Here is a 23,555-nt window from a genome sequence, read left to right as displayed (position 1 = left end):
ATAATCTTTGCTCTGGAAATTGTTATTGAATATGTTAATGCTGTAATGAAATGCTTCTAAGTATGTGGTTATTAAATAATTTTTAAAAATAAGTAATAAAAAGTAATAATAATAAATAAAATATTTTTAAAAATTATACTTTCATCTCCAAAAAAACCATCCAATTATTAAAGCATAAAAATTTGCAGATGAGTCACTTAAAGGAGAATGGTTACAGGGCCTTACCTTCTATGCTATACTGAGTCCCAAACCACTTCTCCTTAAGGTCACATTTTCCCTCATTAGCACCAGACAGGAGAACAAGATTTGCTTTTTGAGGAACTAGCTGATGAAGGGCTTCAGCAATGACCTAATGCAGGGGAAGAGAAAGAGACAGGAGGGAATCCCAATTATTAGACAGTCCAGAGAGCCTGGTATCTTGACACTCAATGTACCACGCACAGACCACAGGCACGAAGTCCTGAATTTATAAAACTCCATTAAGTTTATTGGTCTTTCAAAAATCTTTAGTTCTCTCGGGGCTGGAGAGATTGCTCAGCAATTAAGAGCACTGGCTGCTTGTGCAAAGGACCTGGGTTCGATTCCCAGCACCCATATGGGGGCTAACAACTGTCTATAACTCTAGTTCCAGGAGATCCAGTGCCTTCTTCTGACCTCCGTGGACACTGTATGACATAGGTGCACTTACACTGAGGCTACACTCATACACATAAAATTTTAAAAAATAAATAAATTTGAAAAACACTTTTAGTTCTCTTGAGTTAACACTGACAAATATTAAATGTGTTTCCTGATATGCTTTAAGTGCATTCCCCTGAAATCTCACATTCTAACATGACTAGCAATAAAGCAGCTGTGACAAGAAACAGTGTGTACACATTATTTTCCTTAATCCTCCAAAGTGATATGTGATGCCTATTTTACAGAATACTCAATATTAGAGATGAAAGGCTCTAATGCTCAAACTAGATTATGTAACTCACATGGAAAAATGCAGCTAGAAATAGTAAAAGTAGGGTTCTAACCAAGTCTATACATTATTGCAAAGAATATATTCTTTGGTTTTGTTTTTTGAAACAGTTTTACTATGTATCCCAGGCCAGCCTCAAACTCAGATTCTTCTGACTCAGCCCCCTGAGTGCTGGGACTACAGGCATGTGCCACCAGCCTAGCTCAAGAATATCTCTTTTAAAATACATTTTATGTGTACAAGTGTTGTGCCTGCATGTATCTAAGTGCACCCATGTCGTGCAATGCTCACAGAGGCCAGAAGAGGCATCAGATACCCTGGAACTGGAGTTACAGTGGTTTGTTAATCACTATGTGGGTGCCGAGAACCCATCTCAGGTGCTCTGCAAGAGCAGTCAGTGCTCTTAACCACTGACTGAGCCACTGCTCTAGCCCCAAGAATGTGGTTTTAAAAGCTATGTTTTATGCCATCTCATAGACAAGAATCAAATGATACAAGTGTAGGGCCTTCAATAATCCTCCAGCAGTGATAAGGACTAAACATAGGACTATTTAGGTTGGTTTGGAATCCTAAATACTATTTCTTTAATGGAGGAAAAAACTGGTTCATAAAAAACTCAAGTCCATTCAAAACCAATCCAGAAGGTACCAAGAACATGCAATTGTTATTTCCTTCTTCCCTTTAAAATTAGTAGTTTGGGGGCTCATAAGTATAATCCTAACACTCAGGGCAGAGGCAAGAGTCCTCCATTAGTCTGAGATCACTCTATGTTACAAAGTAAGACTCTAGGGCCAGGGGTGGTGGTGCACACCTTGCAGGTGGATCTCGGTGAGTCCAGCTGGAGCTACAGGGAGACCCTGTCTCAAAAAGACCAAAAGAAAAAAAAACAAACTGAGACTATCCCAAGAATTAACAGACTTGGAATAAAAACTCTTTCCTAAAGCTTCACAGCACCAGCAACATCTTGGGCCAGTTCATTCTTCATTGCTGGGTCCTATCTTCTGCATTTTAAGACAGCCAGCAGATCTAAGGTTCTAAGCACTAGATCCTAGAAGCTACCCTCTAGGAAACAAGCTGACTGATTCCACAGTAGGGGAGGGATGGCTAGTCAACTGATCATTTGTATATAATACTATATGTAAGTTGTTTATTTTTCTCTTTTTGAGACAGGGTCTCCCTGTAGCCCCAGTTGGCCTGGAACTAAGTAGACCAGGCTGACCTTGAACTCATAGAGGTCTGCTTGTCTCTGCCTCCTAGTGCTAGGACCAAAGGCATGTGCCAACATGCCTGGCTTTGTTTTTGTTTTTTATTTGTTTGATTTTGTTTTTCGTTTTTAGTTTCAGGGATTAAACCTAGGATGTGGTACATAATTCCACTGGGCTAAATCCCCATCTCACTAAGTTACCCAGGCTAGCCTTGAACTCGCTCTGTAGTCCAGGCACCTTCTTCTGGCCTCCCTGAGTACTGCATAACATAGGTGCACATATACAGGCAGGCAAAGCACTCATACACACACAATAAAAATAAATAAATAGAAATTAAAATGTAATTGTCCTGAGTTTCCAATAAAGGTAAGCCAAACAATTTTTTAAGTGTTTAGGAACCAAACCCTGTAAGTTTTAGAAATTGTCTTAACTATTTTACAAACAGTATGTAGAAAGATTCAATTTTTATCTTTTATATTAAAATATGAACATTTGGTGTTGGAGATGTAATTCAATTGTTTGAGTGCTTGCCTAGCATGCAAGAGGCTCTGGGTTGAATAGCCAGTACAGCCCAAACTCCACACTTGAGAGCAGGATCAGGAGGATCAGGAGCTCGAGATCATCCTCAGTTACAAAGCAAGTTTGAGGCCAGCCTAGGAGACATAAGACTCTAGTAAAGGACTCATGAGAAATTATGCATCCTTCTGTTTAAACAAACAAAATCGCTGGCTAAATATAACCCAAGTTATCTCCACTCTAACAATTCTTAAATACATCTCTGCCCTTTTTCACTCCCTATCTCCCTAAGAGCAAGTTCTCCAAGTGGAGACCTTACCTCTGGTTTGTACTCAAACAGAAGCTGGTCTCCAGTGAGGAAGTCCTGTAATGGGTACAGCTGCATGTTTTCACACATGTTCTCCACATACTCAACTGGATCTGTCTGTAAAGAGGGAAGATCATTTCACACCAGAACCTCCCCATTGGTACACTTAATTTGTCGCAACATGCATATATTTTCCTCTTTTTGCAACACCAAAAGCTTTCAAATAGATATAACAAGATGCAATTATACCATAAGAAGCTAGTGCTTAAAACTTCAAGAAAATATAGTCTGAGCTGCTGTGTTATGGAACTTAACCCCTGGAGCTCCCATTCAGAGCCCAATAACCCACTACATTCCAGTCACTTCAGCCTCTCCGTGAAAGCAGTCGCCACACTGAACTCTGTCAAGTGCCCCACATGACTATAAGGTCAGTGAAGACAGGGGACCCAAGACTAAAGCACCACCACTAAAAATACTTTGTAATCGGTCTTTTTGAGACAGGGTCTCCCTGTAATCCCGGCTGTCCTGGAACTCACTATGTAGACCAGGCTGGCCTGGAACTCACAGAGATCCGCCTGCCTCTGCCTCCCAAGTGCTGGGATTAAAGGCGTGTGCCACCACACCCAGCTAAGAATTAAATATTTTTAAATAAGCCAGAAAAAAAGGAATTTCAATGTTCCTAAAACAAATGTTTCTGGTGACAAGCTATACCAGCTACTCTAAGCACTATACATTGTACACATGTATTGAAATATCTCACTGTACTCATGTGTGTATGAATATTTTGTCTGCATGTATATAAGAGCACTATGGGCATGCGATGCCCATGGAGGTCAGAAAAGGGCATCAGATCCCCCAGAACTGGAGTTATGGATGGCTGTTAGCTGCCATGTAGGTTCTAAATTTTTCGATCAGTTATTTTTATCAGTTACTTTCTTATAGTGTAACTACTATAATCAGTATGGGGTAAAACTGAGATTCAAAGTATTTGCTATGAGAAAAGGACACTGGCTAAAAGCAGGTCTGTGAAGCTAAAGCAATAAATAGGTAATAGGGAAAAAAACTGGAGGTGTAGTGTTTACCTACTACTGGTTCAATCTCTAGCATCACAAAGGGAAATATGCACACATGTTTCAGGTATATTTTATATTTTAGACTTAATTTGTAATTTTAAATTTAACATTTGAAGATACAATTCACATTCCACAAAATTCACCCTTTTGTGGTCTATGATTGAGTGGATTTTAGTTCATTTACAAAGCTGTGCAATCATCACCACTACTGTGTTTCAGAACACTTTTGTTACCCCAAAGGCAACCTCATGCTCCTGATTACTCACTTCCTTCAGCCCAGTAGCCATCTACCTGTGTTCTGTACCTACAGATTTACTTTCGCTATTTCAAGTGAATGAACGCATTTACTAAGTAAGCAACATTTAGTGTCTAGTTTCTTTCATTTAACATAACATTTTAACAGTTCATTCATGCTGCAGTACAAATTATTCCTTTTTATGAAGTAAACATAACAAGAACATTCTGCTTTATCTATCCATTCAATAGTTTATGAATAGTTAATTTGTTTTTACTTTGGGGCCATAATGAACAATGCTGTTACAAACATATGCACATAAGTTTGTGGAGATATATACATATATATTTCCAATTCTCTTAAGAATCTACCTAGGAGTAGAAGGATGGTTCATATGGAAACTCTGTTTAGCTTTTTAGGGAACTGACAAACTATTTTCCAAAGCAACTGTGCCATTTACCACACCCAGCCATGTTTAAAGGTTCTAATTTTTCCACATCTTCTCTAATACTTGCAAACATCCATCCTTTAATGTTTTAGTTTGCTACAAACTCACAACTTCTCATTAATTGCTAAATTGGTTCTGTTTTTCTGACTACAAAAAGAATCCTAAACAAAATAACTCTAGGAAACTGCAAGATAGCTCAGCAGGTAAAGGCACTTGCCACCAAGCCTAATGATCTCAGTCCAATCCCCCAGGACCCACATGGAAGTAGAGAACCAAGTCCTGCAAGCTGTCTTCTGATCTCTGTGTGTACGCACACACACAACAAATTAATACATTTCTAAATTTTTATTATTTTTATTTTATGTGTATGCGTGTACTGTCTGCATGTATGTAAATGCACCCATGTCATGCAATGCCCATGGAGGTCAGAAGAAGGCATTAGATCCCCTGGGACTGGAGTTACAAACAGTTGTTAGCTGCCATGTGAGTGCTGGGATTCGAACCCAGATCTTCTACAAGAACAGCCAGTGCTCTTAACCACTGAGCTATCACTCCAGTCCCAATTTTTAAAAATTTGTAAATATCTCTAGTTCAAACATTTGGTTAACAGGGCATACTGAGTCCAAGTTTCTGTGAAGAATTTAATGTTTTTTCTTTAAAAAATTTAGTTTGAGGCCAGGCGTGGTGGCACATGCCTTTAATCCCAGCACTTGGGAGGCAGAGGCAGGTAGATCTTTGTGAGTTGAGGCCAGCATGGTCTACATAGTGAGTTCCAGGCCAGCTGGGGCTACAAGGAGTCCCTGTCTCAAAAAGACAAAAAAAAAAAAAAAAAATTTAGTTTGAAATAAGCATTCCTATTTGTCTGTATTGATAAAGATCAGAAAGAAATTCAAAGAGGAAACACCCAATTTTGTTTAAAATACAAATGTACAGACCTGAAAACAAAAATAATCTGACCTACTTGAAATAACTTAAAAGTTCAGAAAAATTGGCTTTTTTTCTGATTTGTTCTGATTTTGTATTTGGTTAGGTTTTAGTCTAAGATGTTCTGGGTTCATATTTTAAAATCAAAACAAGTATTCAAACATACCTAAGATGCAAGGTATAGGGATGAGGAGCTATGACACAAGGGAATGGCAATGAAGGTTCGTCTTAAAATATCCTGTTAACAACTAACTAGAGGGGCAGGAGAAAAAGTCATTACTTAACCAAAGCTGAAAAGCCGAAAACAGTTAATTTGGGATCACTTATAGGTGTAGTGCGCAAATCCTCACTCCCACTCCTTCCATTACGACTCTGGCTCACGTTTGTCACCACAGCTGACGAGCAACCTGAGCGGGTAAGGTAGCTGGGCAGGACTTATGGGTTCCAGTTGTATCATTCTACTTACAGGGGAGAGTGCCTTCAGGATCCTAATGGCTAAGGTGAGCCATTGCAGCTATTCTGTTTCATAGAAGACTTCTGCTGCAATTTCAGATGGCTTCAAGTATAAACAGACTATAGTGCGCCAGCATGGTGGCACACACCTTTAATCCCAGCTCTTGAGAGAGGCAGAGAAAAGGCAGGCAGATTTCTATGAGATCGAGGCCAGCTTGGTCTATGTTAGTTAGTTCTAGGCCAGCTGTGGCTAGAGGGAGACTCGATCTCAAAACCCAAAAACCCAAAACCAAACAAAGACTAGAGAGGAGTCAGTAGTAATGGTTTTTGTAACCTCCTTCATGTACTGAAATCTTCCACTTATACTACATAGTGACAGAACAAGTCTTTGGTGATGATCAAAAAGTCAGAGCATCTTTCAAGGTGCTCTGATTGGCTATAAATGAGAACTCTTAAATCTAGGGCCCAGGGACATCCCCTATAACATGTCAATGGACAAATTCGGAGGAGACTCATGAATTTGGTGCTAGAGCTCCAATCCCAGTTCCTCATGCTTGCACAGCAAGCACTTTATTCCCTAAGCCACTGCCCCAACTCTGTAAGTTCTTTATTTAGTACCTCCCATTGCCTAGAATATAAATAAGCCTATGTTTTTGATAAATTTAACTCAAATTTACCATATCCATGAAGTCTTCAATCGAGGGAAAAAAAAATCTTCTTTCCCTAAAATCCCAAAGCTCAATGTTTCTAGTATTATACATGGCAATTACTATTCGTTACCTTGTAGAGTATCTTCACAATATGTGAATCCCTAAGCTATTGAATGCTATGGTGAGTTCTCCACAAATGATGATCAAAGGGATAGACAAAACAAAGCTGAGCATGGTGCTGCATGCTTGGAGTCCCAGCACCTGGGAGGCAGAGACAGATGGAGCTCTGTGAGATAGAGGCCAGCTTGGTCTACATAGTGAGTTCCAGGCTAGCTGGGACTACCAGAAAGACCCTGTCTCAAAAAGCCAGAAATGGGGGCGGGGGGGCAAAGGGTTAGATAAAACAGATGATTACATAGAAAAATGATGGTCATAGATCACAATCTATGTCATCAGTCTAGTCTTGTAACTCAATATAAATGCTCAAAAAATACAATAGTCAAGGCCATCTTGAGACACAAATGACAGAGTGGCAGAATTAAAATTCCAGTTACACTTCCACAAAGTAGAACAATGTTCACACCAGTGTCAACTTGTTCACAGATAATCTACAAAATGACTTTGACTTCTAATACCTGTTCTTGGTAATGAAATTCATTATCTTCAATTTTCTGAATCTCTTCAAAAACTCTGTAAAAGAACATGAAAATTAGAAGATGTATTAAAATTTCTCATTCTAATCACCAACAAAGGGCATAAAAATAAAAAGTATTGGCCAAAAAAATATAAAACTTTATAGTGTATATTCAGGTGTAAAGGGATCTAGATATAGAGCCAAAAAAGGAAAGAGTAAGAAAAGACAGAAAAATTATCTTAGAGAACTAAAATACATCTACTGGCAGCCCGAAAGCTAAGATGTACTTGGATTGACTCTTGGTCTCATCCTAAGAAATATTTATTACCTTTTCTCTGGGCCTAGCTTCTGCAGCATTTTTAAATACTGAAAGACGGTGTGAGCAACCTGGAAACAAAATGTCTCATTAGTCTTTTGCATCAGGTGATATGTAGATAGAAGAAAAGCAACTCCCTTTAATTACTTACCTCATAGAAATGCTCATAGCCTTCATCAGTCAACGTAATAGAAATGCTGAACACAGAGTAAGTAGAATTTTGCTCAAAACCTGTCTCACCATTTCCACCAAACAATGCAAGAGCCCAGCACCTACAGTCAGGAAAAATCAATCCAATCAGTAATCTTCAAATTAACAAAATCAACAAGATTTCTATATAAAACTTGGAAACCTCAGCTTTTGAGGTAAATATATACTCTTAACAGTTAAAGGGTTTTGTTTGTTTGTTTTTTGAGACAGGGTCTCACAATGTAGCTCTGACTGGCCTTGAACTTGCAGCAATCCTCCTGCCTCTGCCTTTAGAAATTATAAGCATGTGCAACCACATCTGGCAATAATAAGTTTTAAAGTTCAAATTTTAAGAGTACAAGGCATCACAAAGAATCACAGTACATTCAGGAGTCTCCAACAGCGGTCCTCTTCAATTGTTTAATGTGAACACTAGTAGATGCTAAATTATGTAAAATTTAAAATATAGCCATTAAAATGACATATGTAATTCCCACAACTATAACTAACACTGAGTTTGATTCTAGACCTCACAGCAGCTAAAGCAAAGGAATGCGTTATAACATGTTTGTTACTCCTATCATTACACAGAAAATGCTTCATAATTGAATACTTGCTTTGTCCTGAGGTAAGAAAGAATGCTGCCTTTTCCTTCGTGTCCAACCAGCCAGGAAATATAATGAAGTGGCTTCACCCTTAAAAAAAAAAATAAAGTTCGAAAATCAAAAGAAATAGGGTTTAAATATGCAAGATTTGAGAATATAAGCTTATTCTCGTAAATCCATTCAGCATGAAATTGTAATCAACTTAATAACAGCAATATAAAAACAAATGGTACATTCCTTCATGCTGTCACTCAGTGAGTAGAATCATTCCAGAATGTAAGGCTGCTAACTTCTTTTTTTTTGGCGGGGGGGGGATATATTTTTTTGCATGTGTTTGTGTACATGTTCATGTGTGGGGTGTGCATTTGCACATGTGTGTGCACATAGGTGTCAGTCTCGTGATCTCTGTCCATATCATCTTAAACAGTCTCTCATTGGCCTGGAGCTCACCAATTAGGCTAGACTGGTTAGCTAGACAGGACTAGAGGAGCCCCAAGGATCCTCCTGCCTCTACCTCCCCAGTACCCTCCACCTTGTCCAGCATTGTAACCTGGGTGCTGGGGATCAAACTCAGGTCCTAATGTTTGGGAGGCAAGCACCTTACTGAGTCATTTCTTCAGCTTTTAAGATTACTTCTCTTCAGCATCAAAAGATTTTGATAAAATCTTTAATTTTTGTTTGACTTACAAATGAAAATAACATAGATTGTCATTTTAGAACCCAATACAAACATGAATCATTATCCATGAACAAAACTTTACAAAAGCTTTCAGTATTGTGTCAGCCTGTGTGGTAAAATGAAAAATGTCCTAGGCCTAGAGAGATGGCTCAGAGGTTAAGAACACTAACTGCTCTTGCAGATGACCTGGGTTCAATTCCCAGCACCCACACGGCGATTAACAACCATCTGTAACGCTAGTTCCAGAGAATCACACACCCTCTTCAGACCTCTACAGGCATTGCATGACACAGGTGCACTTACATACATGCAGGCAATATAGTCTTATACAGAAAAAATAAAGTATTTTTAAAAGAAAAAAGAGGGGCTGGAGAGATGGCTCAGCGGTTAAGAACACTGACCGTTCTTACAGAAGATCCAGGTTCGAACCCCAGCACCCACATGGCAACTAACAACTGTCCTAACTCCAGTTCCAGAGGATCCAACAGCCTCTTCTGTCCTCCGCAGGCATTACACGACATGGATACACTTACCTGCATGCTGGCAATACATGCATATACATAAAATTAAAATAATAAATAAAATATTTTTTAAAAAAGAAAAAAGAAAAATGTTGTCCTAAAGATTGGAAAACCTAGATTCCAGTTTCAGCTTTTTCTTCAAGCACTTTATGATTTTGAACCAAAGACAAAAATCTCATTGTATTTTTTTTCTCTTCATTTGACTACCTACCCATAGACTCTTCATGTAAACACAAATAGCAGTTGTTATTATCATATAATGGTCTATGTAAAACTGAAGATGTTATTCAAATTATTTTGCCATTAGTTTCTACTATAACTTTGAAATGTATTCCTAACAAAACAAAACTATATCAAAAAAAGACTTAGAAACTCTAATTAGGTTACAGAATTCAATTTAGCAGTCTCTCCTGGCCTAGAGTAGGGATTACAGGTGCTAGTCACCATGTCCCACAAAATTTAGTAAACCCTTGAAAATCAAAATATTATGATTTCAATTCTATTAAGCAATCCTCGAAGCATAATTGGCATAGATTCAGATGCGAACTGTATTACACACATGCTAGACTAGAACAGAAGAGCACAGCAGTAAATGAAGGAGGCCAGAAAATTACACATTTGCATCTGAACAAAGCTAATGATACTATAATTGGTAACACTAGAGGCAAAAATACTTTGGTTCACTGTAAACAATGGCTCTCTACAAAAATTAATTTACTGGGAATTCACATATTTGGGGTATAAAAATGACTGATAATGAAATGTTAAACAAATAAATTTGCCTTTAAAAATAGATGAATGGAAACACAAAAATACTATAGATTTAGAAAACAGAACCATGAATAGTTGGTCACTTTCTATAATTTTCTAAATTTCCTCAATCAACTACCTAATTAGTAATTAGGAGGATAAAAAAGGCTTTATTACTAGTATATTAGTAAAATTCCATTTCCATAAAAAGATGTTTTATATTCAATATTTTAATGCCTGAATGATATAAAATAAACTTTATTTTTATTTTATGTGTATGAGTGTTTTGCCTGCAAGCATAAAAATGCACCCGTGTCATGCAGTGCTCACAGAGGCAAGAAGAGGGTGTCAGATGCCCTGGAACTGAAGGTACAGAGAGTTGTTAGACATCATGTGGGTGCTGGGACTCAAACCCAGGTCCTCTGCAAGAGCAGTCAGTGCTCTTAACTGCTGAGCCATCTCTCCAGCCCCCAAGCTTATATTATTTTACAGTAAAAACTTTTAATAAAAATTTAAATGTGTTAGTACTGTTAATATTTCTTAAGATATTCATAAGCATATACTCAATATATATTACTTTTTCTTATATTGTTCTTATACACTTTCTGGCTTTCTTACTACACGGTGTTTTTGTTAATGCTAGTGGACTTGATTGTTCAAATATTCAATCATATAAATAACAAAGAGCATTTCTTACCACTGCCTATAACTCCAGTTCTAGGGGATCCTACTCCTTCTTCTGGTCTCCATAGGCCCTTGCAGTCACATGCACATTATCTCATACACACACATACACAAAATTAAAAAATATAAATCTTTTTATTATTTTATTTATTTCTAATTATAAAGCATTTGTAGACTTTGTCCTTATCTTTAAGAAACTGCTTGGTCCCAGCTGTACTGCTTATATAATAAACTGAAATATTCTAATTTATATAACTCTGTCCCAACTCATGGAAATAAATCCTTAGAAGTTATTTTTCACTTTGTTTGTTTGAGACAATGTTCTCTGCAGCCCCAGCTTGCCTGGAACTCACTAAATAGACCAGGCTGGCCTCTATCTCAGAGATCCGCCAGCCTCTACCTCCCGAGTACAGGGACTAAAGGAGTGTGGACTCATTAACTTTCACTTTTAACAAGCGAATAAATGGCATACCCCCATGGCCAAACAAGTCATAAGTTAATATATTTTTATTCTAAAATTACTAAAGAAAATAAGTATAAGTTAACATTAATACTAAGTGTTTAGTTTCAAAGACTCTGAAAAGAGTAACTAGTTATGTGACTATACTAGATTATTACACCCAGAAAACCCATAAAATACATAATACTTGAAAAGTCCCATAGCTAAGTTTCAGGTTACTAGACACATGTTTAAAAATTTGGAAACCTCCAACTTACCACTTAGCATTCTTTAAAATATATGACTCTCAAGGCTCGAAAGATGACTTAGTGGTTAAGAGGGCTTGCTGCTCCTCTAGAGGACCAGAGTTCAATTCCCAGCACCCATGTCAGGTGGCTCACAACCTTGTAACTCCAGCTCCAGGAGATCTGACACCTCTTCTGGCCTGTTTGGGTACCCAGCACCCACATGTGAATGTGCACACCCATTCACAGACACACACACATACAAATAAATAAAAATAAACTCCTTTTTAAAAAAATAACTCTCAGTTGCTAATGAAGTAAATTCCCTTGAACTCTTACCTGTAATGTTGCTGTTGAGGAGGAAGTGCCCATGTGATGGTCAGAGCATGAATTTTTCTGATTGGCACAACTAAACAAAAATATCACAAGAACTGTTACATGTTTCTCCATAACTTTTACTATGCTACAAGAACATATTTACTTAAATATATTTCATCCTTCAACAATAATCATAGGATGGTTAAGTAAAATGCAGCTATTGCTTCAAGTTTGTAATTTTCCAATTTGAATAATCCCACTTTAAGTAAGAATAAAAAGACCAGGGGCTGGAGGGATGGCATAATGGTTAAGAGCACTGCCTGTTGCAGATGACCCAGGTTCAGTTCCCAGCACCCGCATGGTGGTTCCATAACCCCCTCCATAACTCCAGTTCCAGGGGATCAAACACCCTCTCTGGCCTCTGTGGGTACTATACATGGTACATTTACATACATGTGAACAAAATATTCATAGACATAAATAAAAAAATTTTTTTAAAGAATAGTAAGAATGAGTTGGGCCTGGTAGCACATGCCTTTAATCCCAGCACTAAGGAGGCAGAGGCAGGTGGATCTCTGTGAGTTCAAGACCAACATGGTCTACACAGTGAGTTCTAGATCAGCTGGGGCTACAGGGAGACCCTGTCTCAAAAAAATACCTAATGCAAATAAGTAGTTGTTATATTGTATTATTAAATAAATAAAAAGAACAGGGCTGGAGAGATGGCTCAGAAGTTAAGAGCACTGACCACTCTTGCAGAGGACTCAGCACCCACATGGTGGCTAACAATCATCTGTAACTCCAGTTCTAGGGGATCCAACACCATCTTCTGAGTTCCGCAGGCATTGCACAACATGGGAGCATTTATACACATGCAGGCAATACACTCAAACACAAAATAAAAAATAAATAAATAAAATATTTTTTAAAAAATAAAAAGAACAATAAGCATATGAAATGCTGCTAAGGATGAATCCTTCTTCTCAAGAATGGATACAGGACTAGGAGTTAGGAGCTCCATGCAAACCCCACCTACCACTTATACAACCTTGATAAAACTCATTCATTTAAACCTTTCTGAATCTGCTTTCTCATGACAAAAATGAGTGCATTAGGCTAAAAGAATTCCTTGAGGTTTTTCTTGGAGCTATTAATCTATGAGTCTATGAATAAGGAAACAATAGAAAATACTCTCTTGGAAGACTGAGCTTTCTAGAATGGAACCTGCAGCAAAAATAATGTACCAAAACAGTTACTGATCAAAGGAAGGGAAGAAAGAAACTGGCATTGGGGCAGAGAAGCAAAGGAGACCTAAGGCGTATGGAGAAAGAAAGTAAGTCTACAATGATAGAAAAGAGAGAGAGAAAAAAGAAAGAAATGATAGGGCTGGAGAGATGGCTCAGTGGTTAAAGAGCACTGACTGCTCTTGGAGATGACCTGGGTTCGAATCCCAGCACCCACATGATGGTAACTCCAGTTCCAGGGGATCCAACAACCTCTTCTGACCTCCTCGGGCAATGCACGACACGGTGCACTCACATGCATGCAGGCATTACACTCATACACCTCATACACATAAAATAAAAATAACTGAAAAATTTTTTTAAAAAAGAAAAAGAAATGATGAATTAAGAATGTAACATTCAGTATCAGCAAATTGGTAAGTAAATTACAGTATAATCATGTGATGACTCATGCAGTTACTATGAACACAATATTAAATTTTAAAAAGGGAAGGACAGAAGTATATATATTTAATAAGCATATATTTTATATTCTTATGTTACCAGACCTATAAAACATCAGAGGAAATTTGCCAAAAAGTATTCTCTTAATAGCAAAATCTAAAGTGAACCTCTCCGGCCCAATTTCCTGATACTTTAAGGTCCTTCTCATTTAACAGATATCATTATGTATAATGAAGTTTAAAAAATTAGTTTTCAAAGTATTTTCTCTCTTCTATTTTTATTTAAGGGAAAAAGTAAAAGAGAAAGGGGGGGAGAAGACGGGGAGCCATGGAGGAAACAGGAGGCAAGCCCAGCCACAGCAGGGCTCCACAGCTTGTCAGTGGCCTGCGATCTGCCCTACCTGGATCCCCATTTCCCTACTATTCCCTTTCCAACAGCCATATTTTCTGTTGTGTTTGCATTTTCAAAGAAAACTGACAGTCTTAAGTTTTAGAGAATGTGCTAAAATTATTTCAAACAATTTTAAACCTTAGGTTCACAAACCTCTATAAAGTTTGTTAAATGCTGGTGTGTCAAAAGGATCCGTTAAGTGGCCAAAGTTTGGTTTAGGTAACCCACTGAAAATAAAACAGACACATTAAAATTTAATTAGCAAAAGCGCTTATGCTTCACTGGTTGGCAGATACTTATAAGCAATCTATTCTGCACACTGCTGACTAAACAACATTCTTAGCATGAGCAAATGGATGGGAACCAAGATTTAAAGTTCCGACTGCACTCCCAGTTAACCTCAGCCTTAATAACTAATTTGTCTTTGTAACTTGCAGGAGACAGAAAATGATGAATTAAAGAGACCCTCCCCAAAATTTACTGCTTTTATCAACACTATTTTAGTTCTCCTATAAGAAGCAATTTCAGGAAAAAAAAAATTATTGTAGAGATAATACTTTTTTTTTTTTTTTTTTGAGACAGCATCTCTCTGTAGCCCCAGTTGGCCTGGAACTCACTATGTAGACCAGACTGGCCTTGAACTCACAGAGATCCGCCTGCCTCTGCCTCCCGAGTACTGGGATTAAAGGTGGATTAACGATGTGTGCCACCAGGCCTGACCTTAAAGATAACACTTTCTTAACTTAACAAATATATATGGAGTGATCAGATATAAATCACCACTATCAACAAGATTATTTCTTTTACTGGAAAAACATTCAACATTCCAAACAACTGACTTAAAAACAAAACAAAACAAAAAACCTTTCAAAACAAATATTTGTTATGAGGCAGGAGACAGACCTAAGTACACACGCTCCTTAATATAGGACTTCTACAACATACTTTCAAATGCCCTACACAGAGACAGAAAGTGACAAATAAATGTAAAAGGAGACATAAATTCCTCAGAATTCCTGCTTTTTATAAATTTACAGGCCTGTAAGTTTTGAGCTGTAGGAATTATGAAAATGGCTCTCATCTTTGCTGTCCTACTCAGCAGCTATGAGACCCCAACTGAGTCAGTAAGCCTTCCTTTTAGACCTTTTTAGAAAACAAAAGAAAAATTCCTTTGGGATTCATACAAAAAGATATGCACTTTAACTGTAAAGATAAATCATTTGTAAATTTCTTACTTATTTGGTATCTGAGAGAAGATTTCAGTCACCCACTTTTCCAAAGTATCCAGTGTTTCTTGAAGGGAGAGAAGGACAATGTCATTAGTCAACATAGAAAAAAATGTAGAAATACTAGATTTATTTTATCTTATTTTTATTTTTTGGTTGCTTTGAGACAGGGTTTCATTATATAGCCCTGGCTGGCCTAGAACTCACTATGTAGACCAGGTTGGCCTTGAACTCACAGAGATCCATCTGCCTGTGCCTCCCAAGTGCTGGGATAAAAGACAAGGGCCACCACATTCAGCCACATTTTTTTTTATACATCTTTAGCCACAAAGCAAAGAGGTTATTTTAACTAGGGTACCACCTGGCAGTACTTTGTTAGACTCTTATTTCTCTCTGGTAAAACTAGAAAATGCACACAAGTTTAAAAACCAAAAATTTTATCAATAAGCAAATGTAAAGGAGCAACAGGCAAGAATATGCCACCCATCTTCCTACACCATTCCAAAACTGATGTGTTTTAGGAAGGTTTTTGCTTTTCCCCAAACTAACCCAGGTCATACTACCCCCTCTTTTTGGCACCCCATTACTACTTTCATAATCCCACCTGTGTGTATACTTTTATACTCTACTATTTTTTTTTTTTTTTTTTTGTCTTTTTGAGACAGGGTCTCCCTGTAGTCCCAGCTGTCCTGGAACTCACTACGTAGACCAGGCTGGCCTCAAACTCACAAAGATCCGCCTGCTGCTGCCTCCCAGGTGCTGGGATTAAAGGCATGCGCCACCACGCCCGGCCTACACTATACTATATTTTTATTAATAAATTAATTGGGAGGGAGGATGAGACAAGGTGTCCCTATAGCCCCAGCTGGCCTGGAACTAGCTTATGTAGACCAGACTGGCCTCGATCTCACAGAGATCCACCTACCTCTGCCTCCTGAGTGCAGAGATTAAAGTGCTGCCATGCCCAGTGACTTATTTTTACTTTATGCATATGGATTGTTTTGTTTGCATGTGTGTAAATGCACCCATTCATTCAATACCTACAGAGACAAGAGGGCATCAGATCTCCTGGAACTACAGTTTTGGATGATTGTTAGCCACATGTGGGTGCTGGGAACTGAACCTGGGTTCCCTGTAATAGCAGCCAGTGCTCTTAACCACTGAGTCATCTCTCCAGACTATGTACTGTACTGTATTTGCTAAGGCTTTACCCCATGTCTCTTTAGAGTACTCTCAACCGCTGAGCCATCTCTCCAGGCCCTTGTTTTATATTTTTGACAGGGTCTTACTACACAGCTAAGGCTGACCTGGAATTCAGAGATCCGCTCACTGGCACTAAAGACATGCACCACCATGCCCAGTCCTGCTACCAGAGTTTCTTAATGAGAGTTAACATGAATTACTAAAGATAAGATACCAGAAGGAAAGAAATAGAAGAATTTCTCTAATCATCTTATAGAACCTTTTATGAAGATGAACAATTTGCCCAGTAAGTTTGTAATCAATATAGATTAAATATAAAATCACAACTACAGAGGCAGCTGAATTTGAATTAAAAGTACAATTCATAAGCCAGGTGTGGTGGTCTGTGCCTATAGGCCCAGCTACTCAAGAGACTAAGTTCAATGAGTTCATGGCCACCTGGAACCCAAAACTTGACTTCTAACAGTCACCTTTTGACCAAAGCCTTACCAATAATATAACCACCTATTAATACATATTTTAGATTTCACATGCATCATATGTTTAAAACTGTGCAAGAACCAGGGGATCATTTTTTACTATAATACAGTTTAGTAGAGAAGACCTGATCAGCAGTGTTCTATGCAGATGTCACTCTTGACCTCACCAAAACAGCAAAGGATATACATAAGAAACTATTATAGTAGTAAATTATTTACTACAATTAATTCCATGGAGTCATGCTTTCAAACTGTGGGCTAACATTTGTTTACATTTGTCTCTGTTATGAGTGATTCAGTGTATGGTCTGTGAGTAATTATCTAAGTTTTGATAAACTTTACCCTTCAATAGATTTGTATATATTTTATGGTAGTAAATAATAAAATAACTATTATCTACATGTATTTTATGCAATCATGACATACCTAAATTTTTCTAAATTTTTTGACATTTCTAGGCTATGTGTATCATCTGCAAGTTTTTCTAACATGCTGCAAACTTTCTAAACTAAGCCACATGTAAGTAGGCCCGTGCAATTCAAACCACACTGATCAAGGGCCAGTGACACTTTAGAGCAACTAAGAACCATAAGAGACAATACTACCTTTGGACTGGACAACTAAAGTCATGTAATGAGCCGAGTAGTAGCGCATCCAGAATTCTCTCAATCTGGCATGTGTATCAATATTATTCTTCTTTGGTTCATGCTTGAGAGTCTCAGCGTTGCCTAAGATGAAAAAATTATAGAAATAACTGAGTTTGTTTTGTTAAATGTTCTCTGTACCAACAACAAATGCTCTACAAGCTTGTAAGACCTATGAAATAATCCATGTGACTCACAAATTTTGAACCAATGTGTAATAATAGCATACCACAAGAAGATACATAAGGAATTAATCTCTGGTTGGAAAACCTCAACAACAGACAGTATTTGCCTAAACTTCCTTGCTTAATACAAGTATTCAATTTAGTTTTCTCTATGAACTATTTTACTAATATTCTGCTTAATTCTTTTTTATTTCTTTTTTTTTTTTTCTTTTTGAGACAGGGTCTCCCTGTAGTCCCAGCTGACCTGGACTCGCTATGTAGACCAGGCTGGCCTTGAACTCACAGAAATCTGCCTGCCTCTGCCTCCCGGGTGCTGAGATTAAAGGCATGCACCACCACACCCAGCAATATTCTGCTTAATTCTTAAAAAGTAAAATACCAAAAGCCAGGATGCCATGTAAAATGCATAAACTACACAAAAGATACAGAAGGTATAATAAAACAGGCTTTGAAGTATATAAACAACCTGATTTTCATACTATGGTGAGCAGGATTAATAGGTTACAACTGAATTCTACCAACAAGAAAATGCTATTATGAAAAACAGATACCAGTTAAACAGCTTACCGGTTAAACAAAATTAGGCCACCATTCAAAAATTGTTAGAGAAAGCATTCTGAGCCTGTCTCTGTTGATAATGGAAACATCATGTTGGGGTACAGCACAGACTTTCGATAAACAGATACTCAAATCCCATATCAAATATTTACTGCTGTATGATTTAAGCAAAATCCCTGAGCCTATTTCTCTTAGTAGAGAAGATAATGGTACCTATCTCTTAAAACTATGATAGTGAACAAATGATATCATTGACATACCTGTTAGCACAGTGTCTGGTGCCTAGAAACCATTCACAGAATGTTAGGTTATATTCTAGCTATATCCAATATTAGAGAACCAAACCAAAACATACTAATGACTTCTTTTCCCCTTGGGGTTGAGGACATGACTCAGGCCTTGTGCCTACCACTGAGCTAAATCCTAAAACCCAGAAACAACTTTCTATTTCAAAAGTTTTCTAGCTATACTCACTAGAAGATAAAAGGCACATAGCTAGGCCAGCTTTATAACTCATTCCTTTATCAGTTTTTTTTTATTTTTTGTTTCAATGGGCCTTTTTACATGTTACAGTCTCATGGATCCCATGCTGGCCTCTAACTCGAGGATGACACTGAGCTTGGGATCCTCCTGCCTCTATCTTCCTGAGGAATTACAAGCATGCACATCCAAGTTTATGTTTTATGTGGTACTGGTGATTAAAACTAGGGCTTTGTGTAGACAAGCACTCTACCAACATTCCCTACCCTCTTTATCAGCCTTTCTTATTTTCAATCTTCCTTACCTAAAAAATATGAAATAAATTGCTTAATATCTTACCCCAAAAAAATTTTCCCATAGGATGTCCAGGTCTAGCAAGGCTTCCAAACAACATTTCCTTTCTATTTGCATCAGAAGGTCTTGCAAGTTGGTATTCTGTCAGTTTTAAAGGAAAATGAAATTCCATTATCTTTTTCATTATCTGAAAATTCAAGCTTACATAATTTAAAACAAGGCAATAACAAAAACTGACTTTAAAAATATGCTATAAAATGTCCTAAGCTTGGGCCTATCACTTAATCTGCCATTTTGAGTAAATTAATCACTTTTCTAGGGTTTTTCTCTTATTTTCAAATGAAATAATGTAGTTAATGATTTGAAGGTTTCAGCTCTAGATTGCGATATCCAAGCACTGAGAAAAGTGCTAAAAAATAAAATGCTAAATCAAATTCTTTGTATCTGAGACCTTGGTCATATATACTGTTTAAATATTCTCCAAAGAAACTGTGTTGATCATAAAGTATTATAGTTAAGAACAATCACTTTGAAGTCACAAATATCTCTGCTACTAATGCTATGGGCTCAATGCTTACATTACCTTAAAATTCATACATTAAAACCAAATCTTGCCAGGTGTGTGGTGCACGCCTTTAATCCCAGCATTTGGAAGCCAGAGGCAGGAGGATCTCTGTGAGTTCCAGGCCAGCTGGGGCTACAGAGAGACCCTGTCTCAAAAAGACAAAAGACAAAACAAAACTAAACTAAATCTCCAATATGATAGCTTTTGAAGATGGGGACTGTAAGAGTGTTTGGGTCATGAGCCTGCATAAATGAAATTAGTGTCCTTACACACACACACACACACACACACACACACACACACACACACCACACACACACACACACACACACACACACACACACACACACATTTATATACAGAAAGAGAAAGAACATGAAATTGGGTAGTGAGGGGTATAGATAGGGGAGGGGATCTAAATACAATAAAAATATATAGCATGAAATTCACAAAAATTCAACAAAAAATGTTCTTGAAAACAATATTTAATGCCTACTGTGCATCAAATACTAACTACAAAAAATGGTTACTGGAAGTAAAAATGTGAATTATAGCCATTTACTCAAGTTTATCCTCTTAGAGAGAAGACAAGCGATAAACAACAAATATATTTGTGTGTGCTAGTGATGAGTGCTGTAAAGAAAGGCTCCCTAAGAGGTACTCAAGCCATACTTGAAAGACAAACAGTAGTTTTCTGGGTAAAGAAAGGAAAGGAAAAGTGGAAATATATAAAACATTCGAGGGAAGGCAGGGGGAAGGGAAGGAGAATGTGGCACTTCTGATAAACCAAGAGATCAAGGGGCTGGAGAGGTGGCTCAGCCATTAAGAGCACTAGCTGTTCTTGCAGAGGACCTGGGTTCAGTTCCCACATGGTGGCTAACAACTACCTGTGACTCCAGATCCAGGGTATGATATAGCACCCTCTTCTGGCCTCTGCAGGCATTGCACATACACAATCTACTTACATGCAGACGAAACACACATACTCATAAAATAAAAATAAACACAGTTGTGGCTACAGGAAGACCCTGTCTCAAAATGACCAAAAATAAATATTTTTAAAAATAATAAAATAGGGGGCTGGAGAGATGGCTCAAGAGTTAAGAGCACTCAGGGGTTTGAATCCCAGCACCCAAAGGATGGCTAACAACTGTCTATAACTCCAGGTCCAGGGGATCTAACACCTTCTTCTGTCCTCCACAAGCACTGTACTACATGGATGCATGTACATACATACAGACATATCACTCATATGCATAAAATAAAAAATTTTAAACTAAAAAAAAGATTAAGTAAGGTTTTTATTTACATATTTATGGGTTTTGTGTGCGTGTGTGTGTGTGTGTGTATTGTGTACAGTGCTGGAGATCCAATCTCCAGATGGGGAGGAGATCCAGTCTTGGCGGGGGGGCGGTCACACATGCTAGGCAAATACTCTACAAGAGTTATACTGCAGCCTCAAGAAATGGTTTGTGGCAAGATATAGTAAGACCTTTGAGACGAAGTATTATGTGTGTATGAGGACAGCTCTTGATATCATAGTCAGAACTGACTGCCGATCTTTTGAGAGATGACTGATTTTGGGACTCACACTCAAGAGATGCTAACAATTATTATTTATCATGCAGTAAAGCACTGCAGATATTTAACTAAGGGAGGTGACACTATGACATTTTCATGTTAAGAAATACATTCTACATGCAAGTATGTAGAATAGATTGAAAAGAACAAATAAAACCTGGAAAATAAAACCTGTTAAGGGCCACAATTGTTAGAGTTGGTGAGAAACTAGATACAAATAATAGAAACATCAGCATAAGTCAGCATATTCAAGAATACACACTGGTTGTAAGTTATATAGGGAACCAAACCTGGGTCCTCTGCAAGAGCTGCCAGGGCTCTTAACCACTGAGCAATGTCTCAGAAATTTCATTTTTAAAGATATATAGAGAGTATGCACAAAACCCTGGGTTTGAACTCTAGCACAGGGGGAGAGTGGGTGATGGTCCACATCCTAATCTCTAATATGAGAATATGGTAGCTTACATGGAAGCAGGAAATTTGCAGATAGGGTTAACTGAGACTCCCTAAAAAGAAGATAGTATTTTGAATTGTTTTAATAGGCTCATCATAATCATAAGAGTCTTTATGAGTGGGAGATGGGAGGACCAGAATCAGAAAGAAAGAAAAGATTAGAAGCAGAGATCACAGAGGCAGAGATCAGACAGGACAAGATTCAGCACTGCTAGCTCCTAGGATGGAGAAAGGGGCCAGAGCCTGGAAACAGAGGCAGCACTTAGAAATGAGAAAAGGCAAGAATAGATTCTCCCTTTGAGTCTCCAGAGAGATGAAATGCAGTTCTGAAGAAATATTTTAGACTTTTGACCTCCTAAACTCTAAGAAAATAACTTGTTTTATTTTTATATATTATTTCTATTTTATATGTATTAAGTGAATTTATTGCTTGTGTGTGTCTAAGTGCACCCGTGTCATGCAATGCCCTCGGAAGTCAGAAGAGGGTGTTGGATCCCCTGGAACTGAAGTTAGCCATCATGTGGGTGCTGGGAATCGAACCCAGGTCCTCTGCAAGAGCAGTCAGTACTCTTAACCGCTGAGCCATCTCTCCAGTCCACTTGTTTGATTTTTAAGCTACAAATCTTCTGGCAATTTGCTCAATTACCAAAGGTAACTAACACCCTAACTATGTAAAGGTATCCACAAAAACTGGCTAGTTAATAAAAATACAACTAAATATCTGAACACTCCGAGACTACCTCTGCCACATAATAAACAGGTTCTTGGCCATACCTTTCATCCCAGTCAGTAGGATACATTATAGGCAAGTATACATGTTTAAGTGAAAGTGGGAATTATTAAGATAGCTTTTTCTGCCTCTTTTTGGAGACAGCGTCTCATATTGTAAGGCCCAGGCTCGCCCAGCTTAACATAGCTTTTTTTTTTTTTGTCTTTTTTGAGACAAGGTCTCCCTGTACTTCCAGCTGGCCTGGAACTCACTAAGTAGACCAGCTGGCTTCGAACTTACAGAGACCCAGGTCCTCTGCAAGAGCAGTCAGTGCTCTTAACCAGTGAGCCATCTCTCCAGCCCTGCAATAGCTAATTTTTAAGAATAAAATTTCCCTGCAATCTTCTTTTAGCAAAAAATACCATTAAAAAATCTCTCGGCCAGGCGTGGTGGTGCACGCCTTTAATCCCAGCACTTGGGAGGCAGAGGCAGGTGGATCTTTGTGAGTTTGAGGCCAGCCTGGTCTACACAGTGAGTTCCAGGACAGCTGGGGCTACAAGGAGACCCTGTCTCAAAAAGACAAAAAAAAAACAAAAAACAAAAAAAAAAAAAACAACAAAAAAAAAACTTTTTAATCGCTTTTCATTTTATTTTCTGTGGCTATGAGATATATGCTTCTGTTATTAAATGTATTCAAGAAAATTGTAAAACACTGCACTATGCAGATGTTTACAAATGTGTATGTACACATTAATGAAAAAGTAGACCAAAAATAGACAATCAATACAGGGAACAGTATGACGTATTCAAGTTAGCACTAGTAAATAAATTAAAAGAGCAAGAATTAATGTCTTCCTTAACCAGATAGAGACAAAGGAAAAGTATAGATGCTTCTATGGGAGTAATCTACCAGGATCCTTTCTTCATCTCCTAACACAT

The 23,555-nt window shown here is 37.9% G+C and overlaps 1 protein-coding gene across 2 annotated transcripts in view; it reads right to left on the bottom strand.

The window, feature by feature from the left end:
- Positions 1-23,555, bottom strand: part of Nrdc (nardilysin convertase) — an 82,169-nt gene that overhangs the window by 24,557 nt on the left and 34,057 nt on the right. For both annotated transcript variants that reach the window (XM_008828445.2, XM_008828444.3), the window contains 11 exons: positions 19,354-19,449; positions 17,753-17,875; positions 15,475-15,532; positions 14,393-14,466; positions 12,183-12,252; positions 8,538-8,615; positions 7,883-8,003; positions 7,744-7,802; positions 7,417-7,471; positions 3,011-3,115; positions 226-349 (listed from right to left, as the gene is read on the bottom strand). In XM_008828445.2, coding sequence (XP_008826667.1) covers positions 226-349; positions 3,011-3,115; positions 7,417-7,471; positions 7,744-7,802; positions 7,883-8,003; positions 8,538-8,615; positions 12,183-12,252; positions 14,393-14,466; positions 15,475-15,532; positions 17,753-17,875; positions 19,354-19,449 — 963 coding nt within the window. The remainder of the gene's footprint in view (positions 1-225; positions 350-3,010; positions 3,116-7,416; positions 7,472-7,743; positions 7,803-7,882; positions 8,004-8,537; positions 8,616-12,182; positions 12,253-14,392; positions 14,467-15,474; positions 15,533-17,752; positions 17,876-19,353; positions 19,450-23,555) is intronic.

Source organism: Nannospalax galili, unplaced genomic scaffold (genome assembly GCF_000622305.1).
Source record: "Nannospalax galili isolate Female #2095 unplaced genomic scaffold, S.galili_v1.0 scaffold713, whole genome shotgun sequence".
Classification (NCBI taxonomy): Eukaryota; Metazoa; Chordata; class Mammalia; order Rodentia; family Spalacidae; genus Nannospalax; species Nannospalax galili.
Note: the sequence above shows the minus strand (reverse complement) of the source record. Positions and strands in the feature narration are given on the sequence as shown.